This window comes from Molossus molossus, unplaced genomic scaffold (assembly GCF_014108415.1).
Source record: "Molossus molossus isolate mMolMol1 unplaced genomic scaffold, mMolMol1.p scaffold_m16_p_17, whole genome shotgun sequence".
In the NCBI taxonomy this organism is placed as follows: Eukaryota; Metazoa; Chordata; class Mammalia; order Chiroptera; family Molossidae; genus Molossus; species Molossus molossus.
This window is the reverse complement of record NW_023425352.1, coordinates 8,244,751-8,267,318: the sequence shown is the minus strand read 5'-3', so window position 1 is coordinate 8,267,318 and position 22,568 is coordinate 8,244,751. Positions and strand designations below refer to the sequence as shown.

The following is a 22,568-nucleotide window of genomic DNA, read 5'->3' as shown; positions in this document are numbered from 1 at the left end:
ACCAAGAGGTTGCTGGTTCAATTCCGGGTCAGGGCACATGCCCGGGTTGCAGGCTTGATCCCCAGTGGGGGTCGTGCCGAGGGCAGCCCTTGGATGTTTCTCTCTCATCTACGTTTCTATTTCCCCTTCTCCCTTCCTCTCTTTCTAAAAATAAATAAATAAATAAAATGCACACTGTACAAGGGCAGCGACTTTTCACCTTCTTTGCTCTCTGACTTTCTCATAAGCTACCCCCCCCTCAAACTGAGCAGTCTGGCCCCCCCCCCCAGTAGAATTCAACCTGCACCTACAAAACCCCTGCCCTTCCGGCCCCGCCCCCTGTCTCCGCCCGACAACCCGCCCCTTCCGGCGCTGTCTCCTGGCAACGGCTCCAACAATCCGTCCCGCCGCCATGCTGGGGGTCGCCCCGCCGAGCGCCCCGGGCCAGTCGCCGCTGTCACCCTGCACGCTCCGCAGCCTCTACACCTGGCTGGACGGGCTCCCGCTCAGCCGCCCCAAGCGCCACCTGGCTCGGGACTTCAGCGACGGCGGTGAGGCCAGGCCCGGCCCCGAGCAGAGAGGGACGTGGCCGGCCAGGGCCAGTGCCTCGCGAGCTGACCCAGGTCCCCAGGCTCCCTGCAGAGTGCTGAAGACCCCAGAGAGGGCGTGAGGGGCGCCCCGGAAGGGATGCGCAGGACGCCAGAAAGGAGGGGAGGCGGGATGGGGCCTGACGCCCCGGGAGGAGGAGGACGGTGGCCCAGAGAGGGGCCGTTGCGCATACAGTTCCCTCCCCTGGCATTCCTGGGGGCGGGTGGCGCAAACTCAGGCTTCCCTCCAGCACCTCTGACCCAGCCCGGCTCTCACACCCCTGCCCCTGGGGCACCCACACCTTGGTCCCAGCTGTGGCTCGCCCAGGACGCCCGCTGTCTGTGCTCATCCACCTCGGGGCCATGGAGACTGATGATGGAAGGGAATAAGAGGTTCCTAAAATCGGGGGGCCAGGCTCACCTTGCACCCTCCACTCCACCCCTAGTGATGCTGGCGGAAATTGTGAAGCATTTCCACCCCCGCCTCGTGGACCTGCACAACTATGTGCCCACCTGCAACACGGACCAGAAGCTCAGCAACTGGAGCATTCTCAACAGGCAGGCTCTCCGCCTCCCTGCCTTTTGCCTTTTTTTTGTGGGAGCCCCCAGTCCTGCTCCCGGAGGGCCCCCCCCCCTAAGGCTGGTCTGGGTGGGCAGCCTCTCTCCCGCCCCACCTGGTCTCCAGGACAAGTTCTCAGGCTGATTCCTTGCTATGGGTTTCCCAGACACCCTGTCAGTGTTGTTCCTGTCATCAGAATCTCACAATGAACCTGGGGCTCCTGGGGGTTCCCAACAAGAAGACAGCACTAGTCAGCTTGAGACCTGCTCAGCTTACTAGGGTATCAGTCCTTCCCTCTGATTGTGTGTCCAGTCTTTGCTGACCACACCTCTCATTCTCTCACTCAACAATAATTCTGGGTGCGGGGCTCTGCTCCAAGCACAGCAGACACGGCAGTGAACAGCCTCTGCCTTCCTGGGGCTGAGTCTAGAGGAAAGACAGATAAAGGAGATGTGTCAGGTGTGATGAGTGCAATGGGGGATGAGGCAGGGCCCCTGAGCAAGTGACAGAACAGTGAAGTAGGTGATCTGTGGGTGCAACGGGGGCTGTAGTGGAGAGTAGGGTGCAGAGTCCCTTTGGTGAACCGAGGGGTTGGAGCTGGGTAAGGAGTGTTCTCAGAGCCGCTAAAGGTCCCTGGAGACCTTGCTGAGGACCCTGCTCCTAGCCTGGGGCTGAGGGGCACTGCAGGGTTGAGGCCTTATTGCAGGGGAGGGGAGGGGAGGTTGATACCGGGGGAGGCGGTGGTGAGAAGTCAGGTTCTGGGCATTGCAGGTGAGCCAGCAGGACTGACTCAGAGCGAAGGGTAACAGGCAGGAAGGTGACTTCTACCGTGCAGTGTCCCTGGGCCACTTACTAGGGAGATGGTAGCCCAGGCTGGAAACACCAGGCCTGAGCAGTATTCTGTGACCTTGACGAGATAGCTGGAAACAAGATAGCCACCAGGTCTCCGCAGCTGTGGAGCAAGAAGTAGCCCTGATCCCAAAGCCCCTCCAAGGAGAGCCAGGGTGCACTGCTCTGAGGGCTGCACCCCCTGCTTCCTTCGCAGAAAAGTCTTTCACAAGCTGCATTTCTGTGTCTCAGAGGTGGATATCCGAAAGGTGGTGGCCAACACGCCCGGGGCCATTGAGCCCATCTTGTGTGTGCTGAGGGAGAAGGTGGTGGATGCTGCTGTCCATGAAGACCCACCCAGGGCAGCTGTACTTGGTACAATTGTACGTACCGACTTTGAACCCGCTGTCTGTCATGTTTAAATGTGGTCTCATATCTGTCAATGACATGGTGAAACCAGGAAATAAGTGGTGATGAAAACTCACTTTTCGACGTTTGTTCCCAGGCCTGCACAGGCCACACCCCTTTCACCCACCCCCACCCCCTCTGTGACTGGGAAATGCTGGGAGGCAAGTTGGCTATGAGGTCTGGTGTGAGCCCTGCCGGACTGCATCTCACTGTCTAACCTCTGAAATCTTTGCAGAACCCAGGAGTCTCCCAGGCCGATGCTGATGGACTGTGGGTGGGGCTTGCAAGCACCCCCGACACTGGTAGTATCCAAACCGCTGATGTGGGAAACAGCCTCCTGTAAGGGGCAGCACCACAGAGACAGGCGTGTGGTGCCCTCGAGTTCACACACCTGCGAGGGAGGGCAGGTGTACTCAGGTGACACAGCCCAGTGGGGCTGGCAGCCTCCAGAAGGGCAGCTCCTCGCCCTGAGGGGCCTGAGAGGGGAGTCCTGATGCCATCGCCTTCGGGGCTGCAGCCTCCTGAGTGGGAGCCCATAGCTTCTGTCCAGGGGCCATGCAGGGCGGCGGTTGTTCAATGGACACATCTCCGAATGGAAGCCTTTTGGAGGCATCCAGGCTGCCCCTCAGGGTGGCATTAGGCCGGGCCATGCCCACATGGCATTGTCTGTGTGGGCTGTGCCCCCACCCTGTGTGCTGCTGCTGACTGGGCTCCTCTCTGAGCCGTGTCTACTTGTCTTGCAGGCCTGCTGAGCCCCCCAGTGCCCTCTGGAGTGAAGACCCTTCAGAGTGAGGGGGTTGCAGAGAAGATGGGACACTGTGGGTGCAGAGGGTAGGCCCCTGTTTCTCAAACCCTCTGCCATTGTACCCCAGCCACCCTTTCCTGCCAGCTGCCAGGTTAAAGGCCAGGTGTTTGCCTTTCAGCCAGCAGCCAGCTGGTGGGCTCTGGGAGCACTCGGACCCTGCAGTGCAGCAGCTGCTGGAGGAAAAGGAGCAGGCGCTGGCTGTGCTGCAGGAGACAGTCAAGGTATAGTGACCAGGGCCCTCCGTGCCCGCCTCCCTCAGGAAGCCCAGATTGCTTGTGGCATTATGGGGAGGCTCTGCCTTTCCTTCTGTGAAGCTCGGACCCAGTGTGGGGGGTATGGCGGTAGGTGAGGCAGGCAGGGTCTCTGACCAAGGACAATCCACATTTAATTTGATTATTTTATTTATTTATTTTTCTTTATTGATTTTAGAGAGGAAGGGAGAGGGAGAGAGAGAAACATTGACGAGAGAGAACATCGACTGGCCACCTCCTGCACGTGCCCACTGGGGATCAGGCCCACAGCCTGGGCATGTGCCCCGACCAGGAATAGAACCGGCGACCTCTTGGTGCCTGGGTCAACATTCAACCATTGAGCCATACCAACTGGGCTATTTTGATTATTTTTTATTAAAAAATTTTGTAATTGATTTTAGAGAGAGGAAGGGAGAGAAACATTTATGTGAAAGAGAAACTTTGATCGGTTGCCTCCCCACACACCTGGACTGAGGACTGAACCCAAAACCTGGATGTGCCCTGACTGGGATCGAACCCATCACCTTTTGGCGTAAGGGATGAGGCGTCAACCAACAGCAAAGGCTTGATTATTTATTATTATTATTATTAATATTATTATTATTTTATGTTATTTTTTGGGTATGTGCCCCTAGTGGGAACCGAACCTGGGATTCTGTGGTCCGCAGGCCGATGCTCCAACCGCTGAGCCAAACCGGCTAGGGCGGCTTGATTATTTTTAACTATGGAATATTCCCAATGTACTCAGAAGCATATAGAACAATATAGTGCACCCACCAAGAACTCACCATCTAGCCTCCCCAGTTATCAAACCCCAGGGCCCACATTCCAGGGGCTGCTGACAGTCACAGATGTCACCACCCAGATGTGCTGGACCATAGGCCCAAGGCTGTGGAGGCCAAGTCAGGGAGCAGAAGACAGTTCCCAAGGTGCAGGCCTAGTTCTGAGGGTACACACCTAGTTTTGAGGGCACAGATCGGATTCTGAAGTCACATACCTGGCTCTGAAGTCACACCTGGTTCTTTTGTGCACACCTGGTTCTGAGGACACACACCTGGTTCTCACGGATACCTGGTTCTAAGGGCGTGTGCCTGACCCTCGGCTCCTTCGCCAGGAGTCTGCAGTGGTCCTGAGTTAGAAAGTGCTCGGGTTCCTCACTGCCAGAGAACGGCCGCCCCTGGGAGCACAGGCTGCAGCTTCCGACCCGACAGTGGGGGTGGGGTGGGGGTGCTGGTCACACCAGTCTGCTCAGAGCCAAAGCGGCGCAGGAGCTGTGATGACGGTGGTTCCCGGGTGGGTATCGTGATCCTGGTGAGCCGTTTTCTTGAGAAAGCAGGAAAGTGATGTCATCGTGTGGTTTGCCTTTGCCGAGGGACAGCGGAGAGGAAGTGATGAGTAGACATGAAGCTGCTGCCTCAGCGAGGTCTCTCGTAGCACGGGGCTCTGGTCCATGGGCTAACAAGGTGGATTATAATGATTCCTTTTACAAAACCCAGAGGGGAAGGCAGCTCTACCTGCCATTCAGCGATTGTTGCTGGGGTGGATATCTCAGGTGGGGTGACAGATGCCCAGGGGCCATGGGGGCAGCAGCTGAGGGCCTGGGTGGGCATGTGGTGGGCGCCTCTGTGTTGGCAAGAGGAAGTTTGCAGAGTAGGCAGCCTTGGGCTGCCCCTGCTCTTCGAAGCTTGTTTCTGGGAAGTAGGCACTGGGGGGGTGTGTGGCCAGGATACGGGTAGTGTGGTTGGCCACTCGCTGGCCCATGCAGCCCAGGGTTCGCGGGGGGCCTCTGATTCACTGCCCTGGGCAGCTGGAGCTGTCTGTCCTCGGCTGGAGTGTGCGCTGTCACGCCGTTGACTTCACTTTGGACACGGTGTTGGGGGCAGATGACGTTTTCAAATCCCCCTCTTCCACTTTTCTTGCCTGGTGGTGTTGGCGGGTCTGCTTCCAGTAAGGGGAGGCTTGTGACATGGCTGTCCCTGATGGGGGAGGCTGGGCGGATCCTCATTCTTCATGGGAACGGTTTTTGTCTTTATTTTCTGATAAAACTAGATTCACTGGCAGATTTTTTTATTTTATTTATTTATTTATTTTAATCCTCACTCGAGGATATTTTTTCCATTTATCTTTAGGTAGAGTGGAAGGGAAGGAGTGGGCGGGGGGAGAGAGAGACGTCAATGTGAGAGAGACACATCAACTGGTTGCCTCCCGCATGACCCCGACCAGGGCTGGGGACGAACTGCAACCGAGGTACATGCCCTTGACTGGAATCGAACCTGCGACTCTTTGGTCTGCGGGCCGACGCCCTAACCGCTGAGCCAAATCGGCCAGGGCACGGGCAGATTTTTAAAATTGATTTTATTGGGGGCATGTTGGTCAATAAAATGATATAGGGTTCAAGTGTACAATTCTGTACATCATCTTCACACTAGTATTTTCTTGACTGTTAACGCTCAGAAGTACCCCTGGCACATCTGCAGTGACTGCGGAGCGCTCACTCGCGTCTGCTGGCTCGGCCTGCAGCGGCGCGGGCGGCAAGGCGGGAGGAAAGCCAGCCTCTCCCGTGACTTCCCTGTGGCACTCCCTCTGGGTTGTCCCACTCAACGGCCTTGGGTCTGTCAGCCTTGCGGCCTTGCAGAATGGCCGGCTGAACACGCGGCTCGGGAGCTGGAACTGCCCGGCTCTGGCAGGTGGGCGGGGCGTCAGGTCCTGCTGCAATGCTCAGATGTGTGTGTTTTCTCGAAGGTTCTGCAGATGAAGGTGCTCAGGCTGGAGCAGCTGGTGGAGCTGAAGGACTGGCGGATCAGGGAGCTGACCAGACACAGGGATGAGCCCCACTGAGTGCGAGACCGCAGAGAAAGGCTCCCAAGTCAACTAGACCCTGAACTCCAACCCACGTGGACCTCCCCAGACCAGGGACCTTCCAGATGTGCCCCAACACTGTCCAGCAGGCTGAGGGACATCTTGTACAAAGGGCGGGAGGTGGGCCTCAGTGCGCAGAGTTCTCGAGCGTGGAGGCCAGGCCTCAGGGCTGTACGTTTCCACCTGGCCTGTGTTGCCCGAGGTTTGCCTTGAGCCTTGAGGGGTCTTGTCATCACTGTGTCTGTGAACACTGAATGTTCCCCCACCCATGTGTCTACTGACTGGAGTCCTGTGGGGAAACCTATTCATGGGAAGTTGTGTCCCCGGTGGGCCCACTGTGCCTGAGGGGCCAGGAAGACGGGAGAGCCATCAGCCGGCCGTGCTGGCTGGTCCTAGGTACTGTGCTGCAATCCCTTGAGATGGACCAGGTCACCCTGCTTTACTCTGGGGCTTGGGGGTGTCAAGGTAAAGCTGGGCCTGCAGGATGGGCCCCACCCAGTTCTCAGGAGGTCCCTGGCCCTGCCCAGAGGGTGAGCAGGAAGGTCCAGGCAAGCAGCCCCTGGCCCTGAGATGGGGGCTTCAGGGTAGTGTGTTGGTGTGGCCAGGATGCTCCCAGATACTGAGGGTGGCTGGGGGATGGGCAAAGACTTCTCTGTCCTGACATCCAGGCTTCCCTTCTGCTCTGTACCCAGAGTGGGGGGCTGGGGGCTTGGTTCTGCTTCTGACTTCCACTCTCTCATTGCCGGGCGGAGAGCGCCCCGCCCCGCCCCGCCCGGCTGAGTGGAGCAGCGGCAGACTCAGAACCTAAAGCCTCCGTCAGGGTTTCAGCCTGAGTCAGACAGTCCACACGCTCTGAGTCAGATAGCATGTCAGCGGCACCGCAGCAGCCCCTGCCCCGACGGCACGGGTCAGAGCTGCAGGCTCCCGGGACGGTCCCAGCCCTTAAGAGGACTGGAGACGGAGGATCTGCTTGTCCATCCTCGAGATTCAAGGGTCAGGAAGGCTCCAATGGGCCTCAGTGAAGGGACCAGGTGCAAGACCCCTCAGGTTGTGGGAATCTGGGCTACAAGCCGTACCTGCTGGTCCTTGTGTCAGGAGTGGGAAGATCCACCCAGAGATGGGGGAGGGGGCTCCCACAGCTCACAGCTGCTAGGCAGGCTGGGGGGGGGGGGCAGGAAATAGCTTGGGAGGGCCTGGCCCAGAGTCTGAGTTGGGGCAGGCCCAGGCAGCTTCAGACCCCAGACCAGCCTACCTGCCTGGGAGGAGCCCAGGGGCCAGGACGTGGTGGGGGCAGCTTGTACCTTCCCTGCAGCTTCTGTGGTACCTCAAGGGGCTGCACTCTGCTCCCAGGCCCAGACATGCATGGACACACATGCACGTGTGTGGAAGCAGGAGGGCTCACATCTGTGTGCTCTCCGGGGGCGTGGTCTCCAGGTGTAGGTTGAGGCTGGGCAGGGAGGGCCCAAGGCTGCAGGGAGGAGGGGGAAGGGTGCCCTGAGCAGGGCAGCTCCAGGAGGACTCACATGCCCCTCCCCCATCCAGGACCTGCCTGTCATTCCCCAAGGGCTGGGCTTTGGGGTGGAGACAGGTTGGAATTTGGGGAAAGTCCCTGTAGCAATGGAAAGTCCCTGGCAGGGATCAGGCATCAGGTGCTGAGCATGAGGTGTCTTGAGGCCAGGGACTAAGCACTGCACCCCAAACCCACCCCAAACACAGGCCTGTCCTGCTCCACGTCAGCTTCAAGGGGGCTCAGCCTGGGGCTGGAGGCGGCTCAGACAGGCCTGGTTCTCCAACCACCAGGAGGCGGAGTTGAGGCTGCTGCCTAGCCCTCCGGTGCTCAGGAGACCTCAGGAGATGTCCCGTGTCAGCAGCGGTCCAAGAAGCCTGACTCCTGAGCGAGAAAGCAGCGGGGAAACAGGCACCATGTTTATCACCAAAGAACCTGGCCTCGAGGGCAGACTTAGGACAAAGGCAGAAGGCAGGCCAGTGCCGTCCTGTGGGGAGGAGGCACTGCCTGCTGGGCCCCAGACTTTGGTTCGGTGTCTACTTCATGTTGAGGCAAAGAAGTGCCCAGGCCTCAGAGGGAGCGGTGGTGAGGGCTGACCCCTTGGTGGGTCCTGCTTGGTGACAGAGGTACCATGGAAAATACTGGAACCCAGTGAGTGTCCACAAAAGTGATCCATAATGACAATGACCTTCGTCCCTGTTCCAAAGATGAAGGCAGTGAAAAGTGGGCAAATGTGCCTCAGAGTGCAGGAGCCGTATCTTCTCCCTCCTGGCCTGGGTCCCTTCCTCCTGCAGCACCGGGCTCCTGGGGAAGGAGTCAGGTCAGCAGGCCCCGGAGCAACGGGAGCCTCAGTGGTCCTCCCGCCTCCTGTCAGCCCCGCAGCTGCTGTGTGGGCCTTAGATTCAGGTCACTCCTGCTCACTTCCCCTTGCTGTAACCCACAGAGAGGAACCGAGTTTTAAGATAAAAATACCAGCCCTGGCCGGTTTGGCTCAGCGGTTAGAGCGTCGGCCTGCGGTCTGGAGAGACCCGGGTTCGGTTCCCGCTAAGGGCACGCACTTCGGTTGCAGTTTGTCCTCGGCCCTGGTTGGTCGTGCGGGTGGCAGCCACTCGATGTGTCCCTTTCACATCGATGTTTCTCTCTCTCTCCCTTCCTCTCTCTCCCTCCCACTCTATCTGTACAAAAAATGGAAAAATACCCTCGGGTGAAGATAAAAATACCAGCTCCCCACCCCGTCCCCCAGTCCAGATGGCGTGAGAGTAGGTATTTCTTCAGCTGGGAGGAGGGTCTTTTTGTATGTGTTAAATACTTCACAACCGAACAACCTTGGAAGGGGACATTAGGATGCACACAGGTGTGAATGTGAATGTGATCAGAGACCCACTTCCGCCTCGAGCTCCCACCCAGGGTCTCGGGTGAGCCTCGGCACCTGGAACCCACTTTTTTATTTGAGAAATGGGCAACAAAAGTACCCTAGGCGGCTGGTAATGCCTGGCAGCATCCACTGCCCTGGGAGCCCCATGGGCTGGCCCGAGGGTGACTCCACAGGGTGGGTGTATAGATCACCCCTTCTTGATCCTTTCACAGTTGACCCACCTGGAATTTTAATGACCAGCAGGCCTGATTTCACCTCTTTTCAGGACAGGACTGGAGATTCCCACTTCAGCCCAAATCCCATGAGGCCTGTGCCACCTGAGTGAGGCCCAGTGTGGGCACAAACATGGGACCCCTCGTGGTCTCTGCTCTCTGGGGTCCCCACCCGATGCCCCAGCTCCTGCGTTTGCAGGTCTTCATGATTCGTCTTGGTGTCTGTGCATCCATCTTTTCACCGCCAGATATGCTTCTGAGAGCAGAGGCCGGAGAGCCTGGGCCAGACAGTGCTGCTGGGGACACACCTGGAGGGCTCCAGGCGGGGCTGGGCCTGGGACTGCCTAATGGCTTCAGTGATGGCAGAAACGTCATTTCAAACGGGCCTTGTGGGGCCAGTGATGTGGAAACAGGACCCTCTCTCTGCCGCTTGATGGGCTTGGCATTCAGGAAGCCTAATGATAGTGTCCCGCTTGCGGCACGCGCCCTCCAGTGGCAGAGGGCGCAAAGGGCACGATAGGGAAGTGGAAAGGGTGCCCTGGTGGGGAGTGGGGTGGTGGAGGAGAGAAAATAGAGCCTGACACTTGAGTGGGTGACCAAGGTGCCCACCAAGATTGACTTAATGAGCGTATTGGAGGTTCAGACAGAGGAGCAACAGGTGCAAAGGGCCTGAGGCAGAGAGCCAGAAGTCAGGGGGCTCTCGGGGTGGTGTGTGGGCTGTGGTCGTGATGGGGGACTTTGCCCTGAAGAGGGTGAGAGCCTTGGATGGGGCTGGGCAGGTGAGAGGTCATGGCCACTGGGTGGAGGTGGCCTGGACACAGAGATGCGCAGACACCGAGTAGATGAGGACCAGGAAGGAGCATCTCTGTGGAACTCACACCCTGTACGTGGGCTCCCAGAAGTCACTGTCACAGGAGAGGGTGGCAAGCACATGCTGCGTAGACAGTCGGTACAATGATGCAGGAAAGGCTGACGGAAAACTAAAATGGGTAACAGGGTTCCCTCGGGCGGCAAAAATTCGTTTCTTCTCTGTGTTGTTTGCAATTTCCATAATAGCAACATGTTCTGTAACGGGACCATGGGAGTCGTGCTCCTTCAAGCCTGTGGGAGAGCCTGCTGCCTCCCCCAATCTCGAAACCGGCTCAGCTGTGCTCGTCTCTCAGGTGCTCTGAGGACACTCATGTCAAAAAGAGAAAAACTCCTCAGATTCCATCGAGCCAAGTGGCCACATGTGAACCTCCACCTCCGGAATCTTCGTCTCCCAAGGGAAACAGAACCGCTGGTCCCAGCAGCCCTGACTGGGCCTCACCCCAGGGGAGACTGGGGACCCCAGGCCCAGACCCCTCTGCCCCCACCCCCATGTTCTCAGGTGTCTCCTCTCCCTACCCCAGTGTCACCGACCACGTGGTGGGATGAAGTGATACCTGCTCTTTGGGACCCCACTGCACCCCTCGAGCTGGCCGAGTGGCCACCCAGGCAGAGGGCAGGGCTGGAGGCCAAGGACGATGGGCGGGGGCCTGCAGGTCAGAGTCGGGGCTGCGAGGCTGGGGTGGGGGTGAGTGTGAGGACTGCAGTGTGGACAGGGGCTGTGGCACCCATGGACACCCCACAGTGGCAGTCACCTGGATATGCCAACCTCATCCCCAGAGCCCCGGCCCTGGGTGGCATTGTGCCAGCCTGCACACCCTGCCCGTTTTGCAGCCGTGCAAGGCAGATGGCCAGTAGGTGCTGACCCCTCTCTGGCCTCCCTGAGGAAAGCCTAGCCTCTCAGGGAAGGTCTTACCCTCCCCAGACCCTGCCCCTGTGTCCCCAGCCGCACCCAGGCCAGGCCCTCTGTCTGCTCCTGAGCCCCCGTCCTGACTTGACAACCATCAGTGCCACTCAGCATGACCCCATCTCCGGGGGGGAGGAAGGAAGGGAGAGGCTCTGCCCACCCACGGTCCAGGCCCAGCGGCCTCAGCTTCAGTCCTCACGGTCCCTGCACGCCCTCTCCCTCCCCACTCCACTCAGGGCCCAGCTCAAGTCCGCCTTCCAAACCCAAGGGTCTTCACACACACAGGCTCACGCTCCCTCCCCCTGCCCATGGTCCCCGCTGCTCTGACCCTCCAGGCTGGACATGCAGGGGGCCTGCCCGTCCTCAGCCCTGGCAGCTGGGATGGACAGCCCACGCTCAGTCCCTGCCCCAGATCCTGGGTCCACTGAGCCTTCCCAGCCCCCACCCAACTCAGGGCAGCGAGCCCATGTGGTCCACCTGGCTGGGGCTTCCTGGGGTGATGGCACCCCACGGTCTCCACCAGCCTAACTGGGCCAGGTGGCTTCTCCGTCCACTAGAACAGTGGGAAAGGGTCGCCTCACAGGCACCTTGAGCCTGGAGGATGTTACCTCTGACCCTGGCTGGCTCTTGTCCTTGGGAATCAAGCTCACCCTGCCAGCCTGAGTCCCGGCTTCCTCATTAGCAAAGTTGGAGAGTTGAGACCAGGGCCCCCCAGGCCCGGCCAGCACTGATATGGGCAGGGGTTGGCCGGTCTCAGGCTGAGCCCCACGCCAGCATTCCCAACCGCTGATTGACTCCCCAGGTCATGGCCAGGGGGCCTGTGGCAGCTGTGGAAACTCCGGGGGACCTGAAGAAGACCATCGCCCTGTGGGTCAGCCAGCGGAGGACCTGGGCTAAGCCTGGGGCCCAGGGGAGTGGGTAGGAAAGAGGCAGGCTGAGCAAGCGCAAGCACGTGCGAGTGTGTGTGCACACGTGTGAGTGTGTGCACACGTGCGAGTGTGCGTGCACACCTGTGAGACCAGCCAGCGGCCCAGTGTGCACCCTGAGGGCCAGGGCCAGGCAGACAAAGTGGCTACAGTTCTTCCCCGGGGTTAGGGCTCCTGGAAAGGCCAAGGGTGCCCCGGGAAGGGCCGTCCGCACAACGGCCTTGGGGGGTAGAGGAAAGTTCCCAGGGCCGGGTGAGTGTTCCTGATATGGCCAGGGAGAGAGAAAGAAAATATCAAGAAGCCAATATTATCTCCCCCAGAGGGAGTCACACAGACCAGCCTTGAAGCCCTGACGCAGAGGCAGGGGCCTCCCAGGGCTCCGGCTTAACTCCTTGTCTTCCTGTCCCACCCCTTGCACGGGCCACCGTGTTCTACCGCAGAGCCCCTGGGCACGGGTTCCCACCCGACCAGTACCCCAAACAGCCCCACCTGGAGCTCAGGGTTCAGGGTCCTTGCACCCATAGGGGCTTCCCGTGGGTACCCAGGGCCACAGGCGCCTCTGACCCCCATCATGCTGGTTGTGTGCCCTCCTGAGACGGACTCAGCCCAGGCCCCTGGTCCCCCAGCTCAGGCCCCTGGTCCCCCAGCTCAGGCCCCTGGTCTCCTAGCTCAGGCCCCTGCACACCCCCAACTCAGGTCCTTACTCCCCCAGCTCAGGCCCCTGGTCTCCCAGATCAGGCCCCTGCGCACCCCCATCTCAGGTCCTTGCTCCCCCAGCTCAGGCCCCTGCACACCCCCAGCTCAGGCCCCTGCTCCCCCAGCTCAGGCCCCTGCACACCCCCAGCTCAGGCCCCTGGTCTCCCAGCTCAGGCCCCTGCACACCCCCAGCTCAGGTCCCTGCACACCCCCGACTCAGGCCCCTGGTCTCCCAGCTCAGGCCCCTGCACACCCCCAGTTCAGGCCCTTGCTCCCCAAGCTCAGGCCCCTGCATACCCCCAGCTCAGGTCCCTGCTCCCCCAGTTCAGGCCCTTGCTCCCCAAGCTCAGGCCCCTGGTCTCCCAGCTCAGGCCCCTGCTCCCCCAGCTCAGGCCCCTGCTCCCCCAGCTCAGGCCCCTGCATACCCCCAGCTCAGGCACCTGCACACCCCCAGCTCAGGCACCTGCACACCCCCAGCTCAGGTCCCTGCTCCCCAAGCTCAGGCCCCTGGTCTCCCAGCTCAGGCCCCTGCTCCCCCAGCTCAGGCCCCTGCACACCCCCAGCTCAGGCCCCTGCACACCCCCAGCTTAGGCCCCTGCACACCCCCAGCTCAGGCCCCTGCACACCCCCAGCTGAAGTCCCGGCTCCCCCAGGTCAGGCCCCTGCTCCCCCAGTTCAGACCCCTGCTCAGGAAGCCCAGGGCCCAGGTGGCCCAGGAGCCACAGGGGTCTCTGTCACCTCTCCTTTCTCCCAGCCCACAGGTCCCCTTCCACATGCTGAGGCCTGAGGCCCAGACCTGGTCTCCTGTCACTTCACCTCTTCAAGTCCATATCCCCTCCAGACTTAACAAATAAGCATTCAGGATACCCAGTTACATTCCAGCTTCAGATAAACAATACTTTATTACGAACATGTCTTCGTCGCTGAGCTGTGCTCCACCGCGGGGACGGCATCCACGCCTCTGACTGCGGGCCCTGGGGAGCTGTCTGGTCTGAGGACGTTCTTGTCCAGTCCGTTTGGGGCCAATGCTTCTGTTTCTCTTGGGAAGACACCTGGGAGTGGAATTACCAAGTCACAGAGCAGGCACACGCTTAAGCTAATGGCTCCAAAGGGGTTGGCCATTTTCAGCACCTGCTTTGCCTGACAGGTGGAGAAACTGAGGGCAGGAGAGGTCTGCACAGCACAGCTCTGGTGAGCTCCAATCCAGGCCTCAGCCGCTGCTCTGTGGAGGGCCAGTGACCCTGCCTGGACGGCCCCTCAGTGGAGAGAACAGTGGACAGTAACCTGGGATGCAGTGAACTCCAGGGGGTGCAGGGCAGGCGGGGTGCCGAGCAGATTGGGAGCCAGGGCAGAGACAGAGATCTCCATGTCCCACAGATCTGCAGACCACCCACTGGGAATGGGCCTGGAGAACCCACCAAGGGTTAACAGCAGGATACCTTGGGGCGGGGCAGGGGTGGGCTGGCAGCTGCTGCGGCCTGACCTAAGCAGACAGCTGTGGGAGCCCGCCACCCCCCAGGAATGGAGCAGGGAGGGAGTGCTGAGTCCTGAAGGTCACCCCTTATCGCCCGTCCACTGCAGCTCCGTGCCAAGCACGTCCTCCCAGTGCCCACAAGGATACTCTGTCTCATGGGCGAAGGGAGGGCCCTGCCTGGCATGTTTGATGTTGCAGGGGCCACTCTTGGGGTCCACAGTGCCCAGGGTTTGGCTAGACCCAGCGGGGAGCCTTGCCCCAGGTGATGGGGACAGGACATAGAGGCCTGGGGGTGGGGGTCTGTCTGGAGGACCCAGGAGTGATGGGCAGGACCCCGTGTGAGCTGCATCTGGTCTTCTGGAATCTGGCCTCAGTGTCCGTCCAGCAGAACCATCCTCATTACTTGGGGAGGTGGCTCTGCCCAGTGTTCCTGCTCCACGCTGCTCCTGGAAAAGTTTGGCTGGGTCCCTGGACAGGTGCGGCCAAGCTGTGTGGCCCAGTGTTGGTCTCACTCAGAGCACTGAGCTTGGAGTAGGGTGGGTGTGCAGGGGCACCTGTGGGGTGGTGAGTGGCCCGTGTCCACCCACTGGGGGCCTCCTGACCTCAGCTCTCCAGGGCTGAAGCTGTCCCTGCGTCCATCCTTCACCTTCCAGACATGCAGAACAGGCATGTGAGGGGCTCAGACCCTGAGGGTGAGGGCTCTCGGGGGCCACAGCCAGGCGGCGGTTGGGATTGGAGCCCCACACAGTGCCTGGCTCTGCAGCCCCTTCCTCCCTCTGACCAGTCCCACAGCGCAGCCAGGGGGAGGCTCCTGAACCCAGAATTTACCGTGTTATCTCCTGGCCTTGGGGAAACCCAGACAGCGGTCTGGTCCCCTCCTCTCAGGCCGGTGGGGAATCCCGTTACTGCACCCCGGGACAAGCCCTGGGCTTCTTAGTTTCAAAGGGAAAGGAGGTCAGGGGACAATGATTGAGGCAGCAACACCCTAGAGGGCAGGTTAACGGCCTGTCCTTGTCTTCACACCTCTGGATTTTAAAACCGCTTTATAACCAGCTGCATTGAGTTATAATCAGGAAAAGAAGTTTAAGAAAACAAAGTGAAGAACTCGGTCTTAGTGCAATAGAGGGCCTTCTCCCACTGTCTCCCTGTCCATCTGTCTCTGGTCTCCTGGCCTCCTTCCTTCCTGCAGAGGCTCAGCCAGGCCCCAGGAATCCAAGGTCAAGAACTACAGTGCTTTCCCAGAAGCCCTAGAGGCAGCTGTGAGCAGAGAGGGCTGATGGGAGTCAGAGGGGAACAGGTCTGCTGCACCCCAACCCCTGTGGGGGCTTCTCTATCAGCCTAAGACTCAGTAGGTGGTTCCCCTCTAGGGCCTCAATGAGTGTGAGGAGTGTCTGTGAATGTCAGTAGGTGAGTGTGCAAGCATGTGAGTGTGAGTACATGAATGTGAGAGTATAGAGAGTGTGTGAATGTGTTTGCGTGAGCGAGTGTGAGCTTGTCTGGGCTCTTGGAGAGCTTCCCCCTCCACCAAGGCCCCGCCCTGCCCCATCACCCTCCTGGCAGTGTGACACCCCTCTCTGTCTCCCACCCCCAGCCTCAGGGGGCATCCAGCTCAGAGGTCCCGCCTGGCCCAGGAGGTCCTGACCCACTGACCCTTTACTCTCTCTACTCCTCTGACTCCATCACCCACAGTGCAGTGGCCTGAAATCCCAGGCCAACCCCTCCCGGAGAACTTGGTCTGCACCTGTTGTCCTGCTCAGCCCAGGGTCTGCAGCTTCTCAGTCATATCCCTGGGCCCAACTGGGGTCCAGGCCATCGTGGGGTCATGTCAAGAGGGCCTGGGTGTGTCCGTCTCTCAGCTGACTTCCCTCCCCTGTGCCACCTGTACCTCCACCCAGGAGCCCCCAGCTCCATCAGATATATGGATGCAACAGCCCGACAAGCCCCCAACCCCACAGGTGTTGCTGTATGCACACCCAGACACAGGGACACATACTTCCACACACAACAGGAGCTGAGGTGCCTTGCCTGGGGGCATGTGTCTGGGAGAGGGGTGGTGTGTGTGTGTGTGTGTGGTATGGCCTCTCTTTCTGCAGCCTTGGGTCTTTGATCAGCTCTCCCCTAGGTGCGTCTCCCCAGCCTGTTCCTGTATTCTCGCCCCCAGAACTGCAGAGCTCCTGCCCTTCTCCACACAGCCCCAGGGATTCTGGGAGCAGAGCTGGGCACACATTCAGGTGCATGTACCCCTGAAAAACTACCCCTAATCCTCTGGGCACACTGGTGGGGAGTGGAGGTCTCGGGGCTCAGTGCTCTGAGCAGGGAGCAGGGAGGGAACGGGAAAGACGCCGTGTGCACTTTCCAGCCCTGACGCAGTTGCACGTTGGGAGATAAGTGCTGGAGGAGGGGGGCCGGGGCCTGGCCCCATCCCAGGTCCCAGCTAGCAGCCCCCAGGATCCGTGGGCTTCACCGCCCGCCCTCCTGCTCTGCGCAACTCAGCACTTTGCTCAGAGCGGGTCTTTGTGCCCTGGATCTCACAGGTGCGGGGGTGGCCAGGTCCTTGGCCGTGCAGCCTGCAACCACATGTGACAGCCACTGCCCTGTGCGCCCAGCCGCCAAGGTCTCCACCTCACATAAATGGGGCGCGCGGCCGGCAGCTGCAGAGCTCCGGTCAGACAGCTCTCCTCCATGCTCCAGGCCGTTTGCCTCGCTGGCCGCCCAGGACCTGAGATCGGAGCCTGGAGCAGGTAAGCTGGAAGCTCTCGGCCTCCCTGCCTCCCTGCCCGGCACAGCTCACACCCACCGGACTCAAGTTCCTGCAGCTCCTCCAGCTGGTCCCGCAGGAGCCTCACCAGGATGGCCGCCCCGGTGCCCAGCAGCCGCCCGACGTCTCTCGTGGTTCCTTTTTCCTATGCATATACTTCTTTGAGGGTCTGGCCTAAAGAGGTGTAAGGCATGGGAAAATGGGGTGACGAGGTTCTCCTTCCGCTGCACCGGCATCCTGACCTGCCTCCACTTCCCTCGGCGAATCATGGGAACCAGGGGGCTTCCTTGCCCTCCTCCTCTGGCGGGGGTGGGTCGAATATCCCTGATGAGAATTCGGGAAATGTTTTTGTGTCCTGGAGGTGTGGGGAGGATGGTCTAGGCCCCAAGGAGCTGGGTGAGCTGGCCCGAGAGCCCTTCTGTGACTAATCTCACTGGGTTCTAGGGCCACACAGGGTGACTGACTAGGGTGTGGCATGAATACCAGCAGGGGTTGTTATAATGAGCAGTTGATGTTCTGACCAGAAATGTCAATAAAGCTAATTCCAAGGGAAGTTCAGTGTGGTGTTGTTTTGACAATGAGTATAAAACAAAGCTGTGATGGCCTGTGGTCCAGAGAGACCCGGGTTCGGTTCCTGCTAAGGGCACACACCTCGGCTGCAGTTTGTCCCCGGCCCTGGTTGATGTGTCCCTTTCACGTTGATGTTTCTCTCTCTCTCTCCCCCTCTATCTGAACAAAATACGAAAAATGTCCTCGAGTGAGAATAAAAATGAATAAAAAAACAAAGCTGTGGCTGCTGTGTGCTGGCTTTCTCATCTGTCGGGGTGGGGGTCACATCGGTCAGGGTGGTCCTGTGGAGAGAAGGAATCAAGGCCACGCACATGGCTGGGGTGGTTCCTGGTGACCTGATGACCAGTCACTGGAAGTGGGCACTTCCAAGGTGTCTGAGCACAGAAGGCGGTGATGTCAGGAATGCTGGGGCCAGACTATGAGGGGACAGCACCTTCCCGCTCTGAGGCCTGGGCTCCCGTCTTAACCTCCTGGTGAGGAAAAGGCCAGAGGAGCCCTGTGAATTGAGAGCTTAAACAACTGTCAGCCTCTGTCCAGCAAATGGAATGATTAGCTCTTCTATCAGCCAGTGTCCTGCCCAGGCGGCCTCTCCCCTAATCTCACTGATTGGAGTTGGCTCCTCCCTCAGAGGACCAGTCTCTGGGTGGGAGGGGTCAGCGCAGCAGGGACGACAGGCAGAACAACTCCCTCCCATCCCACCCTTCCTCCCCAGGGTGCTGGCGGTTGGCTCTGCTGCTGAGCCCTGAGACTCCAGTGGGACCCCAATGCATAAACTGCACTGATCCAGACACCTGTGTTCCCTGTGTGGGGACAACTGTGGGACGTAGGCATGGCTGAACCTAGGATGCCAAAAGACTCTGCTTTGCCCTCCACTATTGTTTTTTAAGCCTCACCTGGAGATATTTTTCTATTATCAGATAGAGTGTGGGGGGGGGAACATCGATGTGAGAGACACATCGACTGGCTGCCTCTCGCACGACCTGACCAGAGCTGGGGATAACACGCAACCAAGGTATATGCCCTTGACCGGAATCAAACCCGCAACTCATTAATCTGCGGGCCAATGCTCTAACCGCTGAGCAAACCAGCCAGGGCTGCTCTCCACTTTTATCCTGACAGTGGCTGCAGCTTAGCTCCTGGGCCCAGGAAAAGACAGAGCTCCCCTGCGCCCCTGTGGGTCACATGCTGCACCCCAGCTGCGGGGAGTGGTGTCCCCCCCTCCCCCGTCAACAGCTTCCTGGGCAGGGACAAAGGCACCAGAGTCCCAACCAGGAGGTTGGGCAGAGCAGTCCAGTGTCCTGGAGAGCCCAATTTAAAAAATAGTGTAGCAGGGGGTATGCAGGGTCACTGCAAATGCCCTAAGGACAAGTCCACCATATCCACTTTCTTCGTGAGGTTTATGGGGTCCTAAAGGGACTCATACTCCCTGAGCAATTTCCCCTGCCCACCCCCGAGATCACAGCCTGGGTGCCAAAAACTGGGGGGCTCAGGATAGGGCCATGTGCCTGGCCCTGGAAAAGAAAAGCGTCCACCTTTATTTTTTCCAACGGAAAAGCCATTTTTCCAAGACCTTAGATTGAACAGATTACCCTTTATCAGATGCTAACAGCCTATCACAGAACAAGTCCACTCTGGCTTTCGATTCTGTTCACGGAGCCGTCACAAACCCTTCAACAGCTTTCAGTGAAGGGGCAGCTTTACAATGTCTCCAACTGCAAACCCTCCAGAATCTTAAGGTGGGCCAGGGTTCCAGGTCCCCTCTGTACAGGAGCACAAGGTCCAGGCCAGGGCGTTAGTGTGACATAAACAGACATGCAGACTATCTCTCCAGCTAGATGCCAGGCATGCTCTGCACACACCCGGTGTGTGGGAGGGATGGCTTAGCTTCTGACATGCCCCAGCTGCAGGCTACTGGACTGCTATGCTTCTTCAAAAGGCATCCCCGGTCTCTGGCAGAATACACGGGCCCCAGGTTCCCCTGGACAAGGCTGGGCCCAGTGTGTGCGCCTGGTTCCCAGGATCTGGGAGGCAGCACATCAGAGGCGGTCTGCTGCTTGGGGCCCACACCGAGGCCAGGGAGGCTTGTTCCACTTGGCAGGGGCCCCAGAAGGAGCCAGGGGGCTGTGCCAGAGCCGAGGGCCCAGGCAGGGATGCCCAAGGGTGCAGCAACTGCAGGCAGCTGCCCAGGGCAGAGGGTGGTGGGCAGAAAGCCAAGGGTGTGTAGACTGCTCCAGAGAAGGGGACGTTCAGTTGTGAGTCCTGCAGTTGGCGTTTGTGTTTCATTCGGCGATTCTGAAACCAGGTTTTTATCTGCGGGGAAAACAAGATCAGAGGGGCGAACAGGCCACCCCCCTAGCCCTGCGTGGCCAGCTGAGCCCAGGGACCTCACCTGCACCTCTGAAAGCCGCATCTTCTGGGCCAGCCTCCTGCGCTCCAGGGGGCCCAGGTAGCGGTGGTGCTGGAATGAGCTCTCCAAGGTGCTGACCTGCTCCTCCGTAAAGGCTGTGCGGACTCGGGGAGGCCTGGTGCTGTCTGCCTCCTTGCTCAACCCTGGGGGAGGATGGAAGGGCACGGAGTCCATTTGGCTACAAGAAACATTGGCCCATAAAAGACACACTCCTCTTTCTCAGCAGGTGCCACAAACTCTGTGGCTGAAGACAGACACAGTGATAAATATGACAGGGGCCTGAAGGAGGGCAGACTGCCCTCCCTAGCCTCACTTTTTATGACACCCCTCCAGTGTTCTGCTGTCCCATTCGGCCCCCTGCCCAGCCAAGTGTGCAACAGGATCCAGAGGCTGTGCTCAGGACAGCATAGAAACGTAGACACTGAAGAAATATTACTATGGATGGAGCAGTAGTTCTGACTAAGACCCTCACCCACCACCCCAGGGCACACGGTTCCTTCCAGAAGAATGACTCCCACCCACCCCACCTCCTTCCAGAAAGCAGTTTCTTTTGCCTGCAGACAAGGAACTCCTGTTCACCAGGTGAGAGGGGCAGGTGGGGGTAGGGCGGGTAGAAACCATAGTATGCAAGGCCTATGAGGGACTGGGAAGGTAGCCTTCATCACCAACCACGTGTCTGGAAGTCTGTCTTCTAATTTCTAAATTAGGAGGTGGGAGATGGCACCCAGAACCCCCCACAAGGTAGTCAGCCACTGTGATGGAGATCCTTTACACGGTCTTTATTGAACACAAGTCTGACCAGCATACCAATCGGTTATTTTGGGAGAAGCAGATTTTACAAGATTTTAACACTTTCCTGCAGTGTCCACCAGAGGAGCACACAGCCATTCTGGAGGGGCTGTGGGGGTGGCGGGGATGACTAGCCAGCAGCAAGGATTCTGATGCAGGGCAATTGGCTGGGTTTTTTTTCTGGTTGCAGAGAATACATTTAAAATTTCACCTTATCAAAGTATAAAATTACTCCATAAGGATTACTTATACTAAAACTTACAGATAATATCAACCCCTACTTTCAACCATGTAGGACTTTAAACTTAAAAGCAATGACTAAGTCACAAACTGAGAAAGTGATGTCAGCAAATGACAAATGGTGAGATAAGGCTCAGGAGTCACGGAGCCTTCCCAGAGCTGAATGGGTTGAAGGCAGCGAATTCACACGTATAATTTACACGTACGGAAAAGCAGAGGTTTCCCTAAACCAAACCTGCAGGATTCCAGGGGCACTGTGGCCGTCTAGATGCCAAACTGGGCTCCTGGCTTTGGGTGCGTGAGGGGACCACAAGCACCCTCTGACCTGGGCCAGGGTGGCAAGCTTCAAGATGTACTTATGGCCGACATGTGACTCTTGTAAAAATGGGTCCGGGACTATTATGACTAGAAAACCACATGCACAAATGGCTAATGTCAGCGTGATGGCTCACAGTGAGGACCTGGGCAAGGGTAGTGACTCCTGGACGGTCTGGGCAGCCAGGCCTGGGTGAGAGCAAGGGCCAGCCCTCCAGAAGAAGGTGAAGAAGAGGAGCACCAAGGGGCCTGAGGAGAGAAAATCCCCCCATGTGGCTTTTGCTTCAAAGGGGAAGTGTTCACTTGCCAGAGGGATGAGGCAGAACTGCAGACCCTAGCCCTTGTAAAAATGCCCCTCCTCCCACCGAGCACACAGGAGGCGGCAGGGTATGTTTGGCCCTTTCCCCCTGAGCCCTCCCCAGCTCCCAGCCTGGGAAGGAAGGAGGCCGCTCCCCACCCCCAGACCTACCATTCGTGGATGTCCCTGGTGCAGACACTGCTGAAGCCTTCACCTCTTCCAGGCCCACAGTCTGAGGGGGTTCCCCACTGCTGGACACCCAGGTTGGGGCAGAGGGGTTCCCCCAGGAGACTTCAGCGGGTGTGGCGGTGTGCGACGGCCCCGCATGGCTGCTTTGGGAGAGCCAGTCCACAGAGCCAAAGCTGGAGGTCGGCTTTTGGTCACCAGGCAGGTTCGAGGAGGGAGGCATGCCAGGACAGTGGGGGCAGCCCAGGATTCGCCTCGGAATAGAAGGTGGGGGCCGGGCTTGGGGTCCTCTGCAGGACAGACGATGGGGGTTGGCGCCGTTTGGGTGGGGCGGGGCCAGGCTGGGCGGGGAGCACAGGGTCGGCCTCAGGTTTAGCAGGGCTGGGCTGCATTTATAGCTCAGGAGGAGGGGGTGGGAAGTGGATTTGCATGGATGGCTCAAATCCCCCCCAGATAAGTAGCATCTAATTGCCTTCAATTCAGAGGCACAAAGGAGGCCATTCACACCTCTCCCGGCTCCAAGATGTCTGGGGGAGGGGTGGGGCTGTGTGGCTGGGGACTTGTCACATCCTTTTATCTCCCCACCCCCACCCTGCTGGCCTAGGCTGTAGGGAGGTGAGGATGGCCCCCTCCAATGTCAGCACCCATACTGGGGGCTTGTCCTGTGGGGTTCCAGGGCCACCTTCTCTCCCCTGGTTTGTTCTCCAACCTGCTGCGTAGGTCTGCAGTGCCAGAGGTGACAGGTGAGCAACAGAGAGGCTGCTT

General features: G+C 59.0%; 2 protein-coding genes across 2 annotated transcripts; one reads left to right on the top strand and one right to left on the bottom strand.

The window, feature by feature from the left end:
- Positions 1–391: 391 nt before the first annotated feature.
- On the top strand, positions 392–6,895 carry LOC118632794 (sperm flagellar protein 1-like). The gene is made up of 7 exons (XM_036266034.1): positions 392–530; positions 1,013–1,124; positions 2,171–2,336; positions 2,597–2,663; positions 3,105–3,192; positions 3,285–3,387; positions 6,160–6,895. Exons 1-7 carry the CDS (start codon positions 392–394, stop codon positions 6,253–6,255), a joined length of 771 nt encoding a protein of 256 aa, XP_036121927.1. The 3' UTR covers positions 6,256–6,895.
- Positions 6,896–19,497: 12,602 nt separating this feature from the next.
- Positions 19,498–22,026, bottom strand: VENTX (VENT homeobox). Its single transcript, XM_036265914.1, has 3 exons — positions 21,789–22,026; positions 19,958–20,118; positions 19,498–19,878 (listed from the first exon to the last, which is right to left on the bottom strand). The coding sequence occupies exons 1-3, from the start codon at positions 22,024–22,026 to the stop codon at positions 19,498–19,500; spliced, it is 780 nt and encodes a 259-aa protein (XP_036121807.1).
- Positions 22,027–22,568: the final 542 nt, after the last annotated feature.